Source organism: Chrysemys picta, chromosome 4, assembly GCF_011386835.1.
Source record: "Chrysemys picta bellii isolate R12L10 chromosome 4, ASM1138683v2, whole genome shotgun sequence".
NCBI classification, from domain to species: Eukaryota; Metazoa; Chordata; order Testudines; family Emydidae; genus Chrysemys; species Chrysemys picta.
In genome coordinates, this window is record NC_088794.1 from 31,165,855 (window position 1) to 31,179,393 (window position 13,539).

General features: G+C 42.1%; 1 protein-coding gene across 10 annotated transcripts in view; it reads left to right on the forward strand.

Moving 5' to 3' along the window:
• DEAF1 (DEAF1 transcription factor) overlaps positions 1 to 13,539 on the forward strand; it is a 44,847-nt gene that overhangs the window by 5,446 nt on the left and 25,862 nt on the right. For 8 of the 10 annotated variants that reach the window (XM_065591932.1, XM_065591933.1, XM_008174905.4 and 5 more), the window contains exons 4-9: positions 517 to 663; positions 1,387 to 1,526; positions 2,392 to 2,457; positions 3,195 to 3,321; positions 5,470 to 5,598; positions 9,121 to 9,249. In XM_065591932.1, coding sequence (XP_065448004.1) covers positions 517 to 663; positions 1,387 to 1,526; positions 2,392 to 2,457; positions 3,195 to 3,321; positions 5,470 to 5,598; positions 9,121 to 9,249 — 738 coding nt within the window. The remainder of the gene's footprint in view (positions 1 to 516; positions 664 to 1,386; positions 1,527 to 2,391; positions 2,458 to 3,194; positions 3,322 to 5,469; positions 5,599 to 9,120; positions 9,250 to 13,539) is intronic. The other 2 variants (XM_065591935.1, XM_065591939.1) reach the window with 1 other exon arrangement.

The following is a 13,539-nucleotide window of genomic DNA, read 5'->3' on the forward strand; positions in this document are numbered from 1 at the left end:
TTGCAGCAAGGGGAGTTTAGGTTGGACATTAGGAAAAACTTTCTAGCTGACAGGGTGGTTAAGCACTGGAACAAATTGCCTAGGGAGGCTGTGGACTCTCCAGCATTGGAGGTTTTTAAGAACAAATTAGACAAACACCTGCTAGGAATGGTCTAGTTATTAAGTAGTCTTGTCTTGAGTGCAGGGGACTGGACTAGGTAATCTGTTGCGGCCCCTTCCAGACCTACACTTCTGTGATTCTACAATTTAGCCTACTTTATTTTCTTTCTGTTTTATAATGTTATACCTAACCAGGGCTCCTAGAAGCACCCTAAAAAATCTCATTGGTCTGAAAGATGCTGTTAGCATACTCTAAATTAAATTATATGTCATTTAGTATGTTTCTCTGCTCATTATGGACAGTCACGAGCTGTCTGAGTTAATTGCATTACAGTCTGGGTGTCACAGATATTAAAAATCCAAAGCTGTGTTTGGTGGGCATTTAGTAAGTTTCATCTTTCTTTTCTTAACCCAAAGGTTCTCAGTCTCCTCCCACTCCCTTAACACCTGGTCAAGAAAAAAATGGCACAAAGTATAACTGGGACCCATCAGTGTATGACAGTGAACTCCCTGTGCGATGCCGGAATATCAGCGGAATCCTGTATAAAAACAGGCTTGGTTCAGGTAAAAAGGCCCTTCCTGCCTTCCACAAGAGAGGGACGGTGACTCGTACATCTTTGTTTGGTGTGTGCTTGTTTTAATTGTGCTGCTCTAAAAAACCTGTTATGAAGGGAAGGGAGAATTTCCAAGCAAGTCTTCTTCTTTTGGATATTGCTCTTCTTGGGTGCTTTGGCCTCTTGCTACCCCACTCTGTTCCTTTGGAGAGTAGGAAGTCTGACTCCCACACGGATTCTTTGGTTGTGTCAGAAGCTGAATCTTGACACAGCCGCAACTGGAGCTGTCTGCCTGCAGATTCAGGCATCTATGGCTGCCCTTTTGTTCACATATAGAAGCTTTTCTTCACAACCATAAAGGCTAGAAACTTAAAAATAAAAGTAAAGGAGAGCACTACTTCTGGAGAAGTTGATGGCATTTGTCTGGGAAAGCTTTGTACGTGCCACAGAGGAGTGCATTCTTCCAGCATGGATCTAGGTGCTAATGAGACTAGGATGTGGAGCAGCCTAAGCACACACAAATGAACAGGACGTGGTAAGCACTGGTTAATACAGCCAAGGTCTTAAATGAGTACAATTATTCTAATAGGGTGGGAACTACTAGACTAGTGTGCCAGATATTTACATGCTGTGGATTAACTGCTTCATCACCTGATGGTTTCAGTGCTTACATCTTCAGAAAAGTGAAAAAGTTATTCTTAACCACCAGATGCCTTCTCTTACCTGGTTTCAGGAGGCCGGGGCCGATGTATTAAGCAAGGGGAGAACTGGTACAGCCCCACTGAGTTTGAAGCCATGGCAGGAAGAGCCAGCAGCAAAGATTGGAAAAGAAGCATCCGCTATGCAGGGAGGCCACTGCAGTGCCTTATTCATGTAAGACCAAGCCTGTGCTTGTCTCTGCTCCAGGGGAAGGGATGGCAGTGTCTGACTCTCCAATGTCCTGGCCAAATGCTTGTGTTCTGTCAAAGGGATGAGTCGTGGGGTGGTGGGGAGAACACTGACCTAATCACAGGAGTATTAAAGAGAAATGATGTTACAACAGGGCACTTCATTAACAGTGATTTGGTTTTGCTGAGGACCAAGGGGTAGAACCCCTAGCCAAGTTCCCAAATTAAGTCAGTCCAAATGTTTCTTAAGCTCAAAAAGGGTTATAGCTTTATTCCAGTTAGAAGCTACCATGGGATAAGTTCCAGCACTGAACTTCATGTGGCAGAAATGGGGAAATGATAGCCTTAAAGGCTCCCCACCTGCATTACCTCCTTCTAATTCTATAATCGGACCTCTTTTACTGTTGTTTGGCTGGGAACAAGTGGTTCCCTTGCTTCTTACTAGGTTACTCCAGATATTTTACATCCCATAGTGTTAGAAGGGAGGCACATTCTTTATGGGCATTCTTTATGGGGCATTACTATTAAACAGATAATTGGGCAGAGGTCCTTTATACTGTTCTAAACACATTCACCTGCCCTTTGTCTTTGCTTTTGGAGTTCTTCTTCCCTTGGTATATTCCCCATCATTCCCTTTGTTTCTGAAGAGTTGTCCTTTCGTGGCTGAATACCCACTTCTTCATCTGCATGCATCCGAAGAAGTGGGTATTCACCCACGAAAGCTCATGCTCCTATATGTCTGTTAGTCTATAAGGTGCCACAGGACTCTTTGCTGCTTTTGCTAGAGTATGTTCATGCTTTGGGTGGTTTGTGACTCTTTTAATGCTGTCCTGGTAACTTCCCAATTTCAGGATGGGATTTTAAATCCTCATGCTGCCTCATGCACTTGTGCTGCCTGCTGTGATGACATGACCTTGGTGAGTTGCAAGTTTACAGCCACTAATTTGAAAACTTTCAGTGTTGGCTTCATGTTTGAGTGATAATCAGTTAAGGTGTCACATGGCCATCAGAGTTTAAGTCATCAGCAACCTGAGACAGGAAGGGGTTGGGAGTGTTGTGGATGCAGTGTGCTTTGTTCATGACTAGAGTAAGGAAAGGGGTAATGAAATCCCTCTGTTTGAAGTTCAGAGTTGCTCCTTAGATAATGATGGTAAGATGCTGAGTCTGGGCCCTTTTAGCTGGAGCGGGCATTTTGTGTGAAATGAGTGAGTAACATAATGGGGGTGGGAAGGCAGATTTTGTTGGTACAAGTGGGTATCTGGTTTGGGGATATGCTCTTTGCTGACATTGGTGATATCTTAGCCTTCAGTTTTGACCATCTTTAGTGCTGACCATGGAGTGACACCGCCAGCTGTATTGAAAGGCTTGAGATCAATAATACCTTAAATATTGTGCATCTTAACTGTTCTCTTTGGCCTGGAGAGAAGAAGCAAATATCTCTGCTGTAGTCTTAATTGGCACTTGACAAAACGCAGCAGCAGGGAGAGCCCAATGGTTTGTTAGCTCTGTGTTCCTCAGGAAGAGCTGCTTCATATAAAACAGTATGTTCCCAGCTGCGTCTGGAGAGTTAGAGCAAACATGATCAAGTTGAAAAAGGACAAAGAGTCTTAATAAGAAAGCTCCTATAATAACTGCTCATTTCTCTTTCTCTCAGAGTGGCCCGGTACGATTGTTTGTCCCTTATAAAAGGCGAAAAAAGGAAAACGAGTTGCCGACAACTCCAGTGAAAAAGGACTCTCCCAAAAACATCACCCTGCTTCCTGCTACTGCTGCTACCACTTGTAAGTTCCCTTCTGGAATAGACCTGCTGGTTCTTTATTAGAGGAGCATTGTCATGATAGATAAATCGTATTTTGTCTTCTTTGCTTGATTTCCATATTAATGACATCTTAGAGAATCCAAATGGAAAGGCTTTAATAAATTTGATGGTTAGTTTAGCTTTGGTATGTCATTTTGATTGGACAGTGAAACTAGACTGGTCTGATTAGTCAGTTTCATTTTTTAGTTCTTGAGCATGAGCACAGTGTTGCAATAGTTGAGTTGCGAACTCAGTAGAAAAATGTTCAGTCTGTTTCTAAAGAAAACATTTTTTTAAGAATCTTGAAAACCTTTTGTGTTTGCTAAAACTTGGGTTGTATTTTTTTCTTGCTGCATGGGAAACCTGGATTTCCATTCCCATCCTTGTTTTTTGGTCCAGTAGGCCATCAAAAGCTTTGGAGCCCTGGCCTCGTTCCGTAGAGATTAGAGGTAGATTTTCCAGAACTAGGTGCCTAACACCTGTTGATTTGACTTTCAGTGGGAGTTAAGCAATAGTACTTTGAAAATTTACCCCTTTGTGCTCTTCAGGAGACTCGGGTTCCATTCCTTATGCTGGTCTTTTGCTTTCCGAGAGCAGGCAGGGTCTGTATATTCAGGCTCACACTGTTTCTTGAGACATACTAAAAGAATCTAAGCTGCTGGAATGGTCTCTAGTCTGGAAGTTTTTAGTGAGAACTGCTGTATGGGCCATCTTCACCTTCAAACAGGTTTCTCAGAATATATTAAACTTAAGTCCTATCTAGATACCATGTAATCTTTCTGTATTTTGTTTCTCACTGTTTTCGATTACCAAGATACTTGTGTGAAAACAAAAGTTCATTTTTATAAACAGTCTGCTTCCATTTCCTGATACCTTCAATGATGTCATAGTTCAGTGTATGTGACTTTCCAGTCTCTTCCTGGTAGTGAAGTTTCAGCATTTGGATTGCAATATTACTGAATGAGTTGGCCAGGAAGGGACATTCCTGTATTGTCTGAAAGAAAATTTTTATTAGCCAAGAAAAATAGTTAACTGTTGAAAATATAGACAATAGCAGTATATGGCAATTAAATGGAAGTTTGGTTGAAATGTAAAGCAGTTCAATTTTAAGGGAAGAGGTCCAGAATTTGGGTTGACTCGATCTCTTGCAGAATCCTGCAGACTTCAGCCTCATGATCAAAGCCTTGTGCTCAGGGGGTTCAGAAATTGGTTTTTGTTGATCAGTTTTGTTTTAAAAACACAACTGAACACAGGTTCTCTGGCTCTCTAACATGCTCAAATGAGCTTCTGAAATAAAGATGAACCTATTTGAATGTTACTAGTAGTAGCCACCATCTTGTAACCGGTCCTTGCAAGAATGAGTATCTGCAGCCATTTCTCAAACTTGTGTGTGTGTTTTTGTGAAAAGATCTATCTGAACATATAATAGGCACAGGAGTGAGTCCAAGATGGCAGGTGTGGTTCCTTTTCTTGGGCTTGATTAGGGGAGTTTAAAAAGATAGGTTTGTTTTAAGATCTTTCTAAACACCTTAGTCCACTGTCTTTGGAATTTTGGTATGGAAGGATTTTGTGGCTTTAGCGTTGCATATTGTTCGTTGTTTCAGAGTGGTGTTGGTCACCTTTTAAGGGAAATACGGTAATATTAGTCCAAAGACCCAAAGTATAGTGGAAGTATATTGAGGCGAGTCTAGTTTCTCAGACCAGTAATAGCTGCTCTCACTAAAGTTTCCATGAATTCGAGATCTGCCTTGTTGGATTTCCTAGCCCTGTTGCTTTATTTTCAGTTAGCTTCTGTGCTGCGGCATCAGTTGTGTAGTGATTTGAAATGATTGTAATGCAATAGGAATAAAACTGTGCAGGACTGATCTGGGCACCACACTTCAGAGATTAAAATGAGGCATAACTCTGGGAAGCTGATGTGTGCACAATGAATTCAGAAGCCAAAATGAGATTTTTGTTTCCATTTACCATTCTGTGCGATGGAGGTGTTATCCAAATATTGATAACACAGGTCAATTACTGATCTGTGAATTCTGTGACTTAGGATGATTCAGAACAGGGAGATCAACAGCTAAACAACCAAGGCTTCAGAGTTGAGCACTAATTATGAAAGTGCTTCTGCTATTTCCAGTCACCGTGACTCCTTCAGGACAGATCACTACTTCTGGTGCTCTGACCTTCGACCGTTCATCAACTGTGGAGGCCACAGCTATCATCTCAGAAAGTCCATCCCAGGGTGATGTATTCGCTGGCGCCACTGGTAAGTCTTCAAAACACACATGCAGTTTGCAGTAGTGACGTGTGGGGGGTTCTGAACTCCCATTGCCAAAAGAGGAAGGGCTTTGAAAGCAGCTGTGAGACTTTTCTTCAAGGGCTTGACCAAAGGGTATAGATCATTCATTCTCTTTTCCTCAAAATGACATCCTCAGTTTGAAATCTTGTCAATTTCATAAAATAAGTTAAAAATACTGCATCCTCCTTGGTAATTTTTGTGTTTTTTACAGACACCTCTTCCACTTTTGTTTTCCTCTTCCCCTTTTACTCTGAAAAAACAACCCCCCAAAAGGGAAAACTGTCTGTGCAATGAAACTGACTGAATGAAAAATGCTGTCAGATCTCCAAAGTAAACCGAAAAAATAGAAATATTTCCCCCCTACTCTTTCAATGATAATTTAAGTATTACTTGAAGGCCCGCATAGTGGAAGGTAAAACAGTGTAATGAATTAATAGCTCATCTGGCAATTCAAATAGTTCTGAAGAAGGAACAAATACCAATGTTAAAAACATACCCAACAATAGCATAGTGTCACTTGCTTTAGAGTTTGAATTAAATAAAGTCCAAGTTGTGTATCCTGTAATTTTTTTTAAAGTCTTCTTTCTATGTGTTTATTGTAAAACCTAAGGCGTTTTTTGCCTTCTCCTGCAGCATGGGGTCTGGGTCACTTGCAGTATTCTCTGGTATATCTCAATCATTTCCCTGCAATTTCAGGGGCCTTGGGCACTGGTACAACTTGGTCCCTCCTATACTCCGCATGTAATAGTCTAGTATCCTGTAATACATTAGTTTTAGTCTCATTTCAGTTGTTGGGTTTAGTGTGCGGGTGCTATACGATGTAGGTGGCCTGTGATATACAGGTCAGGCTAGATGATCTGGTGGTCCCTTCTGGCCTTAAACTCTGTGCCTCTAACCCAGTGGTTCTCAACCGTTCCAAACTACTGTACCACTGTCAGGAGTCTGATTTGTCTTGCATACTCCCAAGTTTCACCTCACTTAAAAAGTTCTTGCTTACAAAATCAGACATAAAAATACAAAAGTGTCAGCATTTTACTGAAAAACTGCTGACTTCCTCATTTTACCATAGAATTCTAAAATAAATCAATTGGAATATAAATATTGTACTTACATTTCAGTGTATAGTATGTAGAGCAGTATAAACAAGTAATTGGCTTTATGAAATTTTAGTTTGTATTGACTTCGCTAGTGCTTTTTCTGTAGCCTGTTGTAAAACTAGGCAAATATCTAGATGAGTTGACCCCCTGGAAGACCTCTGCGTGCCCCAAGAGGTACCTGTACCCCTGGTTGAGAACCACTGCTCTAACCTATGCACACTACCAGCCTGCAAATTACATACAAAAGGAATACAGTCTGAAGGCAAGTTCAGTGGAACTAAAGTTTTGTTTGTATTAACCTTGCAATGTGTAGAATAGTGACACTAAAATGTAGTTACCATACTATGAGCAAAACTTCTGAAAGGGCCTCAACCCACCCTCTGAATATCTGTTGAAGTCTTGTGTGTCCACTGTTTGTGCAAACAATTTTGCATGGCCAAGTTTTGGTGGGTGCAAAACTGGTATGGGACGTTTACTTTAAGATATAGAGGTATGGTGATAGAACATGGTGAGATAATGTTTGAGGGGCAGTGTGGTATAGTGGAGAGGGCACTGGAATGGGACACACAAGACCTGTGTCACTCCTGCTGGCCTGCTATGTGACCTTGGGCAAGTCATTTAACTGCTCCGTGCCTTAGTTTCCCCATCTGTACAATGGTGCTACTGATACTAGCCTCCTTTTGTAGAGTGCTGTGAGGTCTAATGATGACAAGTGCTATATGAGAGTGTATTATTTAAAGCATATTGAAAATGAAAAATATGGCTGCATATTGTTGCTGTTATAAGAGTTATTTATTCATAAGTGATTATTAGCTACTATACTTGATTTATGTACAGTGTACTGTACAACAGTTCTTTTCATATAACAGCCTTCATATGAAGCCCCACCAAATATTTTTTCCAGGGAGAGGTAGGCTAATGAACTGTAATGCACTGCAGTGGCTTTCAGATAGTTGGAGAGGAAACACTGTGCATAGAGGGAGTAGAACATAAAATAATGCAATCTGCCAGGAGAGATGTGAGTTTTGAGCTAGATTATGTATTTGGGCTTTATTAACTCTCTCTCCTATAGTTTAATACAGGCTTTTTGCCTTCTATGCAACATTGAGGTACACAACATGAAAAGAGAAGGGAATGAGGAGACTAGGGTATTCCGAATCACTCTAGTACAGTGGTTCTCAGCCCGCCGGCTGTTTGCGGCCCAATCAGCACACAGCTGCGGCCCATGTGACATCAGGGCTATACAGGTGGTATATATTTTGTTTGGATGCGGCCCACATAACATGTAGAAAGCTGCATATGCGGCTCACAGTGGTAAATAGGATGAGAACCACTGCTCTAGTATATTGCAAACCTATTTAAGGTGTGGTGTGAGATTTCAGCACGTTGCTGTTCAGCTCCATGCTCGCTTACCAGTAGTTGTTTATGGCATAGTGTCTAGAACACAGAACGGGCAGCCAGGAGACCTGGGTTCTAGTGTCAGCCCTGCCTTAGAATTACTGTGTGACCTTGGGCAAGTCCTGAACATCTGTACTGTGCCATCTTTGAGAATCATAAAACCTTTATCAAGCATTTTGGAATCTTTGGATGATCTTGACAATATAGAAGTAAGTTTGGAGGGGAGGAGTGATAGTCTTTGTAGAAACCTTAAAAAGTGAAAGAGGAGACTCACATGGAGTAACAGTGGATAGACTCTTTGTCTGGCAGCAATGTCAAATTACCATAGGTAGCGAGTTATATGGGCCCGTGGGGCCCATGCTCCACCAATATTCATGAATGTGGGCCTGGCTCCACCAGTGTTTGGGCTTAAGTTTTCAGAACCACCCCGTCCATAGGACGGACCAGGGCAACCGCCCTGGGCCCTGCGCTTTGGGGAGCCCTGCACTTCAGGGGGACACGGGGTCCAGGGCAGCCTGAGGGTTTAGCGGGGGTCCTGGCGCCAGCAGCAGCAAGCGACTTAGCCCGCCCTGCTCCTGCTCCGCCCCCTCCCTGCCACCATTCCACCCCTCCCCCAAGTGACGCCAGGAGCCGGCAGGGCGGGTTGGGGCTGGGTCGCTTGCTGCTGCCAGTGGCAGGCCCCCCGCTAACCCTCCAGGCTACCCTGGACCCCGCATCTCCCCAAAGCGCGGGGCCCCGCAAAGCGCGGGGCCCAGGGTGGTTGCCCTGGTCCCTCTTATGGACAGGATGGCTCTGCTTGGACCTGTTCTGGGCACCACCAAAAATTATACAAACCTGGTGCCCATGAAAATCACACCACTGTTTCCAGAAGCATTCATAATGCTTATAGTTACCACAGATTGTGGAAACCCAAGTCAATCTAAATACAAAAAATGTCAAAGCAATGTATAACAAGTGCTTTATGGGTTTATAATACCGTTCCTTCTTCCAATAGTTCAAGATACTACTGTCCAGCAACCTTGCCGTGTCAGCCATCCAGAACCTCACTATCCAAGTTATCAGGACAATTGTCAGATTTCACCTTTTCCAGAAGCTGCACTGCCAACTTCCCATCCCAAAATAGGTAAGTTTTGTCTCTCTAAAATAAGCCACAGTTTGCAGTACCTGCGCTTACCCTATAACCTCAACTTCTTCCTTAGCTAATGATCTTACAAAGAAGTAAATTTACTCCTATGTTCCTTAGCTGGACTAAGGTTAAGAATGGGAGAGGGCAGGAATCTGTTCTTTGTAGAAGGTTTTCCACTTCTTCCTTGAAACCTTAAGAACCTTTTTTGTTTGTTTGTTTGTATCACACAGGGTTACATTAAAATCCCACTTCCTAAATCTGATAGAGGTTTCCTTTAGCACCTTTTCACAGAGCTGTGTTTCGATGTTGTCAGCCAGGAGCTTTGCTAATTTTGACTAATAAAGTCCTGTATTTGAGGTACCCTTTCCCACTCTCCAAATACAAATCCACATGCAGCTATTCCCATTCCTTTCTGTGGATCAGCAGGTTTTCGGTCACCTTCCTGGGAGATTTTTCTTTTTTCCCCCAGGTATAATCTTATGATTCCATGCTCCCAAATCAATTCTCCATCCCTTGAGACTATGAGATGTATCATCCCAGAATGATATTTGTGGTTTAGCAGGTTTCACTGCAGATCAGGGATCTGTTCTGCTGAGGACAAAGCTGCAGAAGGCAAATCATGTTATGTTGAGAAGATGAGAATAAAGGTGCCAGATGTAAATCAGGCATTTAGTGACTTAACAAAGTTGAGGATAAGGTGGTTTGCTTTTTTGTTGTCTATTTTGCTGTATATTTTTTTCTGTAGATTAATACGTTTTATCTCAGAAAGTTTACATAACTGCATTACTTGGAATGTGCAGTCTTGCCAAAGTACGTGTGTACGTACTTCCTGGTTTGGAAAGAGATGTAACCTTTGTTGGTATCTTACTGTGTATTGTGGGAGTTTTGGGGAGAACTGGTGGAGTTCTGCAGCAAATGCTACGAAGCTCTTTCCACATGACAACTGCGTTGTGTTAGACTGTCTCCCCGGTCAAAGTTCAAAAATAGTTTTGTAAAAACTTATTGTGCAGCTCTCTTTTAAACTGCTGGTTTCCTTAACTGGGCTTGAAAGTTGTAGTGTGGACAGAACGTTAGAATCAAACTTTAAAAAGAGAGCACAGTAGATTTTCCCTCAAAAAAAAGCACACCCCTAAACTTGAGTTTTGCAGGCATAACAGGTGCATGCCCCTGCTCTGCCTCTTCTGAAAATCTAACCTTTAATGTCAGAGACAGACAACATGGGGGAGGTAATATCTTTTATTGGACCAACTTCTGTTGGTGAGAAAGAGAAGCTTTCGAGCTTACATAAATACCCGAAGAAGAGCTCTGTGTAAACTTGAAAGCTTGTACCTCACTCACCGTATCTCTCTAATATCCTGGTACTGACAGAGCTATAACAATATGGCACACTTTAATGTCCTCTTTGTTGAAAGAGGCACCCCCAAAAATCCTACATAACTGATAAATAGGTGTTTTTGAAAGTGATAGATTGGGACACTGCTTTCAATTTCATTGATGTTCACTGGACTGGGATTGCTTTCCATTGGGAGAAAGGAAAATAACAGTATTATTGCTTAAGAATAGGCCTTGTGCCGCCTAAATGTAGAGTAGTTCATGCTTATTGCTCAGTGAAACTATGCTGTGCCTTCTGACTTCTAAGAAGAAAAACACTGGCCCAGATCATTCCCTCTGCACTGAGTATGACCCCTTTTAGGATCCCCCTCCCAGCTCCCTGGAATTGTGGGAGTCATGCTGCTAAGGTTTCCTTTAGCTGCAGTGACCACATCAAAAAGTTCATACAGACTCAGGGATGTATTATTTTCACTTGATTTCTCCAAGTCTGGGCAGTGGACAAAGTGCATCTCCTATTCCTCTGGTCAGCGTGTCTCCATCCCCTTTCCCAGCATCAATCACAGAATGCACAGCGAAGCCTTTACAGACTCTGGAGTTGTAGGTGAGACATGTTAGAGACAGTATAGCAGAGGTAGCTGACCCTCTCCTTCCACATGGAAGGAGAGCGGTGCTTGTATGAAGGATTCCTTCTAAAGGAATGGGGAGTATCTCCTTGTTTGCCTCACAAGCTATCTTCTGCACCAAAACAGCAGTTGTAAAACACGGATTTGATTCAGTAAAACTTGACACATAGTCAACCTGTCAAGAGAAGCTCAACCTGTCAAAAGCAAACTGGGAGTTACACAGATTGATAACTGTGATGCACTTAGTGCCTTTTAACCAGTCCCTCAGGAATGGCAACTGACAGGTTTTGTGATATATCTGAAGACTGGGAAAGGTGTTTACTGGATTTGAAAGAGGAAGAGCTATTTCCAAAACATTGCAACTATGCAGCTTGGGAGCAGCATACGTTTTCTAGGTATAAAGTCTAAATTCTTGGCTGATAACCTTTTATTTTCCCAAAATGTGTATTCTCTAGTGCACTCAGTGCAATATAATGCATAGGTACTAGGGTCCTTCCATACAGCACTAATGACCCGATGCCAGCGTAGCAATAATTTTTTTTAGTGGATGTAGGATAAGATCTGAATACGACTGACTTATGCCATTTATATACACCTCTACCCCGATATAACGTGACCCGATATAACACAAATTCGGATATAACACGGTAAAGCAGTGCTCCGGGGGGCTGCGCACTCCGGTGGATCAAAAAAGTTGGATATAACGTGGTTTCACCTATAACGCAGTAAGATTTTTTGGCTCCCGAGGATAGCGTTATATCGAGGTAGAGGCGTATTTGTCTTCTGAAGTCAATGTGATTATAGTATTTTGTACAGAAAAAAAAATTATTTTCTACTGATTAGTTCCAAAAATTAGCACAAATCTTATGAATTGCAATGTTTTGTCTTACTAGTTCCGATAATCAGTACAGAAGAGTTCTGGTAAAGTAGATAACCAAAGTATGGATTCTTGTGCTATCTATCAAGAAACTTAACCAGTCTTTGTTTAAACAGAATTACACTGTATTAGCAAAACAACTTTTCATCTGTACTGCTTTAAAGTATCTGTCTGAAAGAATGGCAAAATTTTTTATGTGATCTAAACATATCCCTCCTTCACAATGTTTATGACTCTTGAATTCCTGTTCTCATTGCTGGGACAGATCTTGGTTTGAAAATAATTGAATATGTAGATCCTGATTGTACTGACAAGTAAGGTGGCATCCTACAGATGCTGTGTGTCCTACACTTCAGTGGAAGTTTTTCTAATATATTAATTTTAGTGTGGCTTATCATTGATAGGTATTGTGGAAAAGCTGTGTACATGGTGGGATTTCAAGAAAGAGCTTAGTCACTAAATGTTGGCAAAACGCTTTATGCTCATAGAGCTTGTGCCTATTGAAATTAAGGGGAGATATGCTGCTGCTATTTATATATATTGCAGTAGCATCTAGAGGCCCCAACTGAGACCAGGCTTCAGTGGGAGCAGGAGCGGGCCCGTAGGGTTCCATAGAGCCATTCTGCATAAGAATTGGTAAGGAATATATTGATCACTGGAATGCAAATTTCCATTGGAGTAAGTGGTTGATATCTTTCACTGAAAGGTGAATTTAAATTTATTGTTTAAGAGTCTGGCCCCTGTCTCAAACTTCAGCCATTTTTCCTGTAACTGGGAAACGTGTAATAGCACTTTGCACTTTTCTATTGTCTGAGATATCCTCTGAGTATCTTAAAGCATTTTACAAACAAATAACCCTTACAATACGCTATGAGCTCGGAAAGTGTTATCATTCTATAGATGTGGAAAACTGTGTTTAAATGACTTGTCCAGTCACATGACAAATTAGTGGCAGAACCAGGACTAAGAACCCAGAATGCCTGACTCCCACAACTATGCCCTTCATCCTCCTTCTAACTAGTCTATAGCCTATGGTAGGCTTGGATGGGTGCAGTTTAAAACCAAAATTAATAAGCAATTGAGAAATCACATCTAAGCATGCTCAGTGGGTTTCTGAATGCTTTATATAATTATTTGCTGCAACATTAATACAACATTAAGTTAACTTTTACATTCAGGTATAAAGAGTGGTCTCTAATACTGATCTCTTCCACTTAATCTTACATGTCACTTGTAACAGACAGAAGTGTTGGGTTGTTCTTAGTTCATGGTGTCCCTTTAAAACGCGGTCCCCAAATTGTGGGACGTCTCTCCCCCCCCGGGGGTCACAGAGGACCATTCGGGGGGACACAGCAGGGCCTGAGCCAGCCCCCATGGGGGACGGGGAGGGAGAGCCACCAACCCTGTTCAGCCCCCGGCCTTGGCCGCAGCTGCTAGCCTCCACCACAGCCTGGC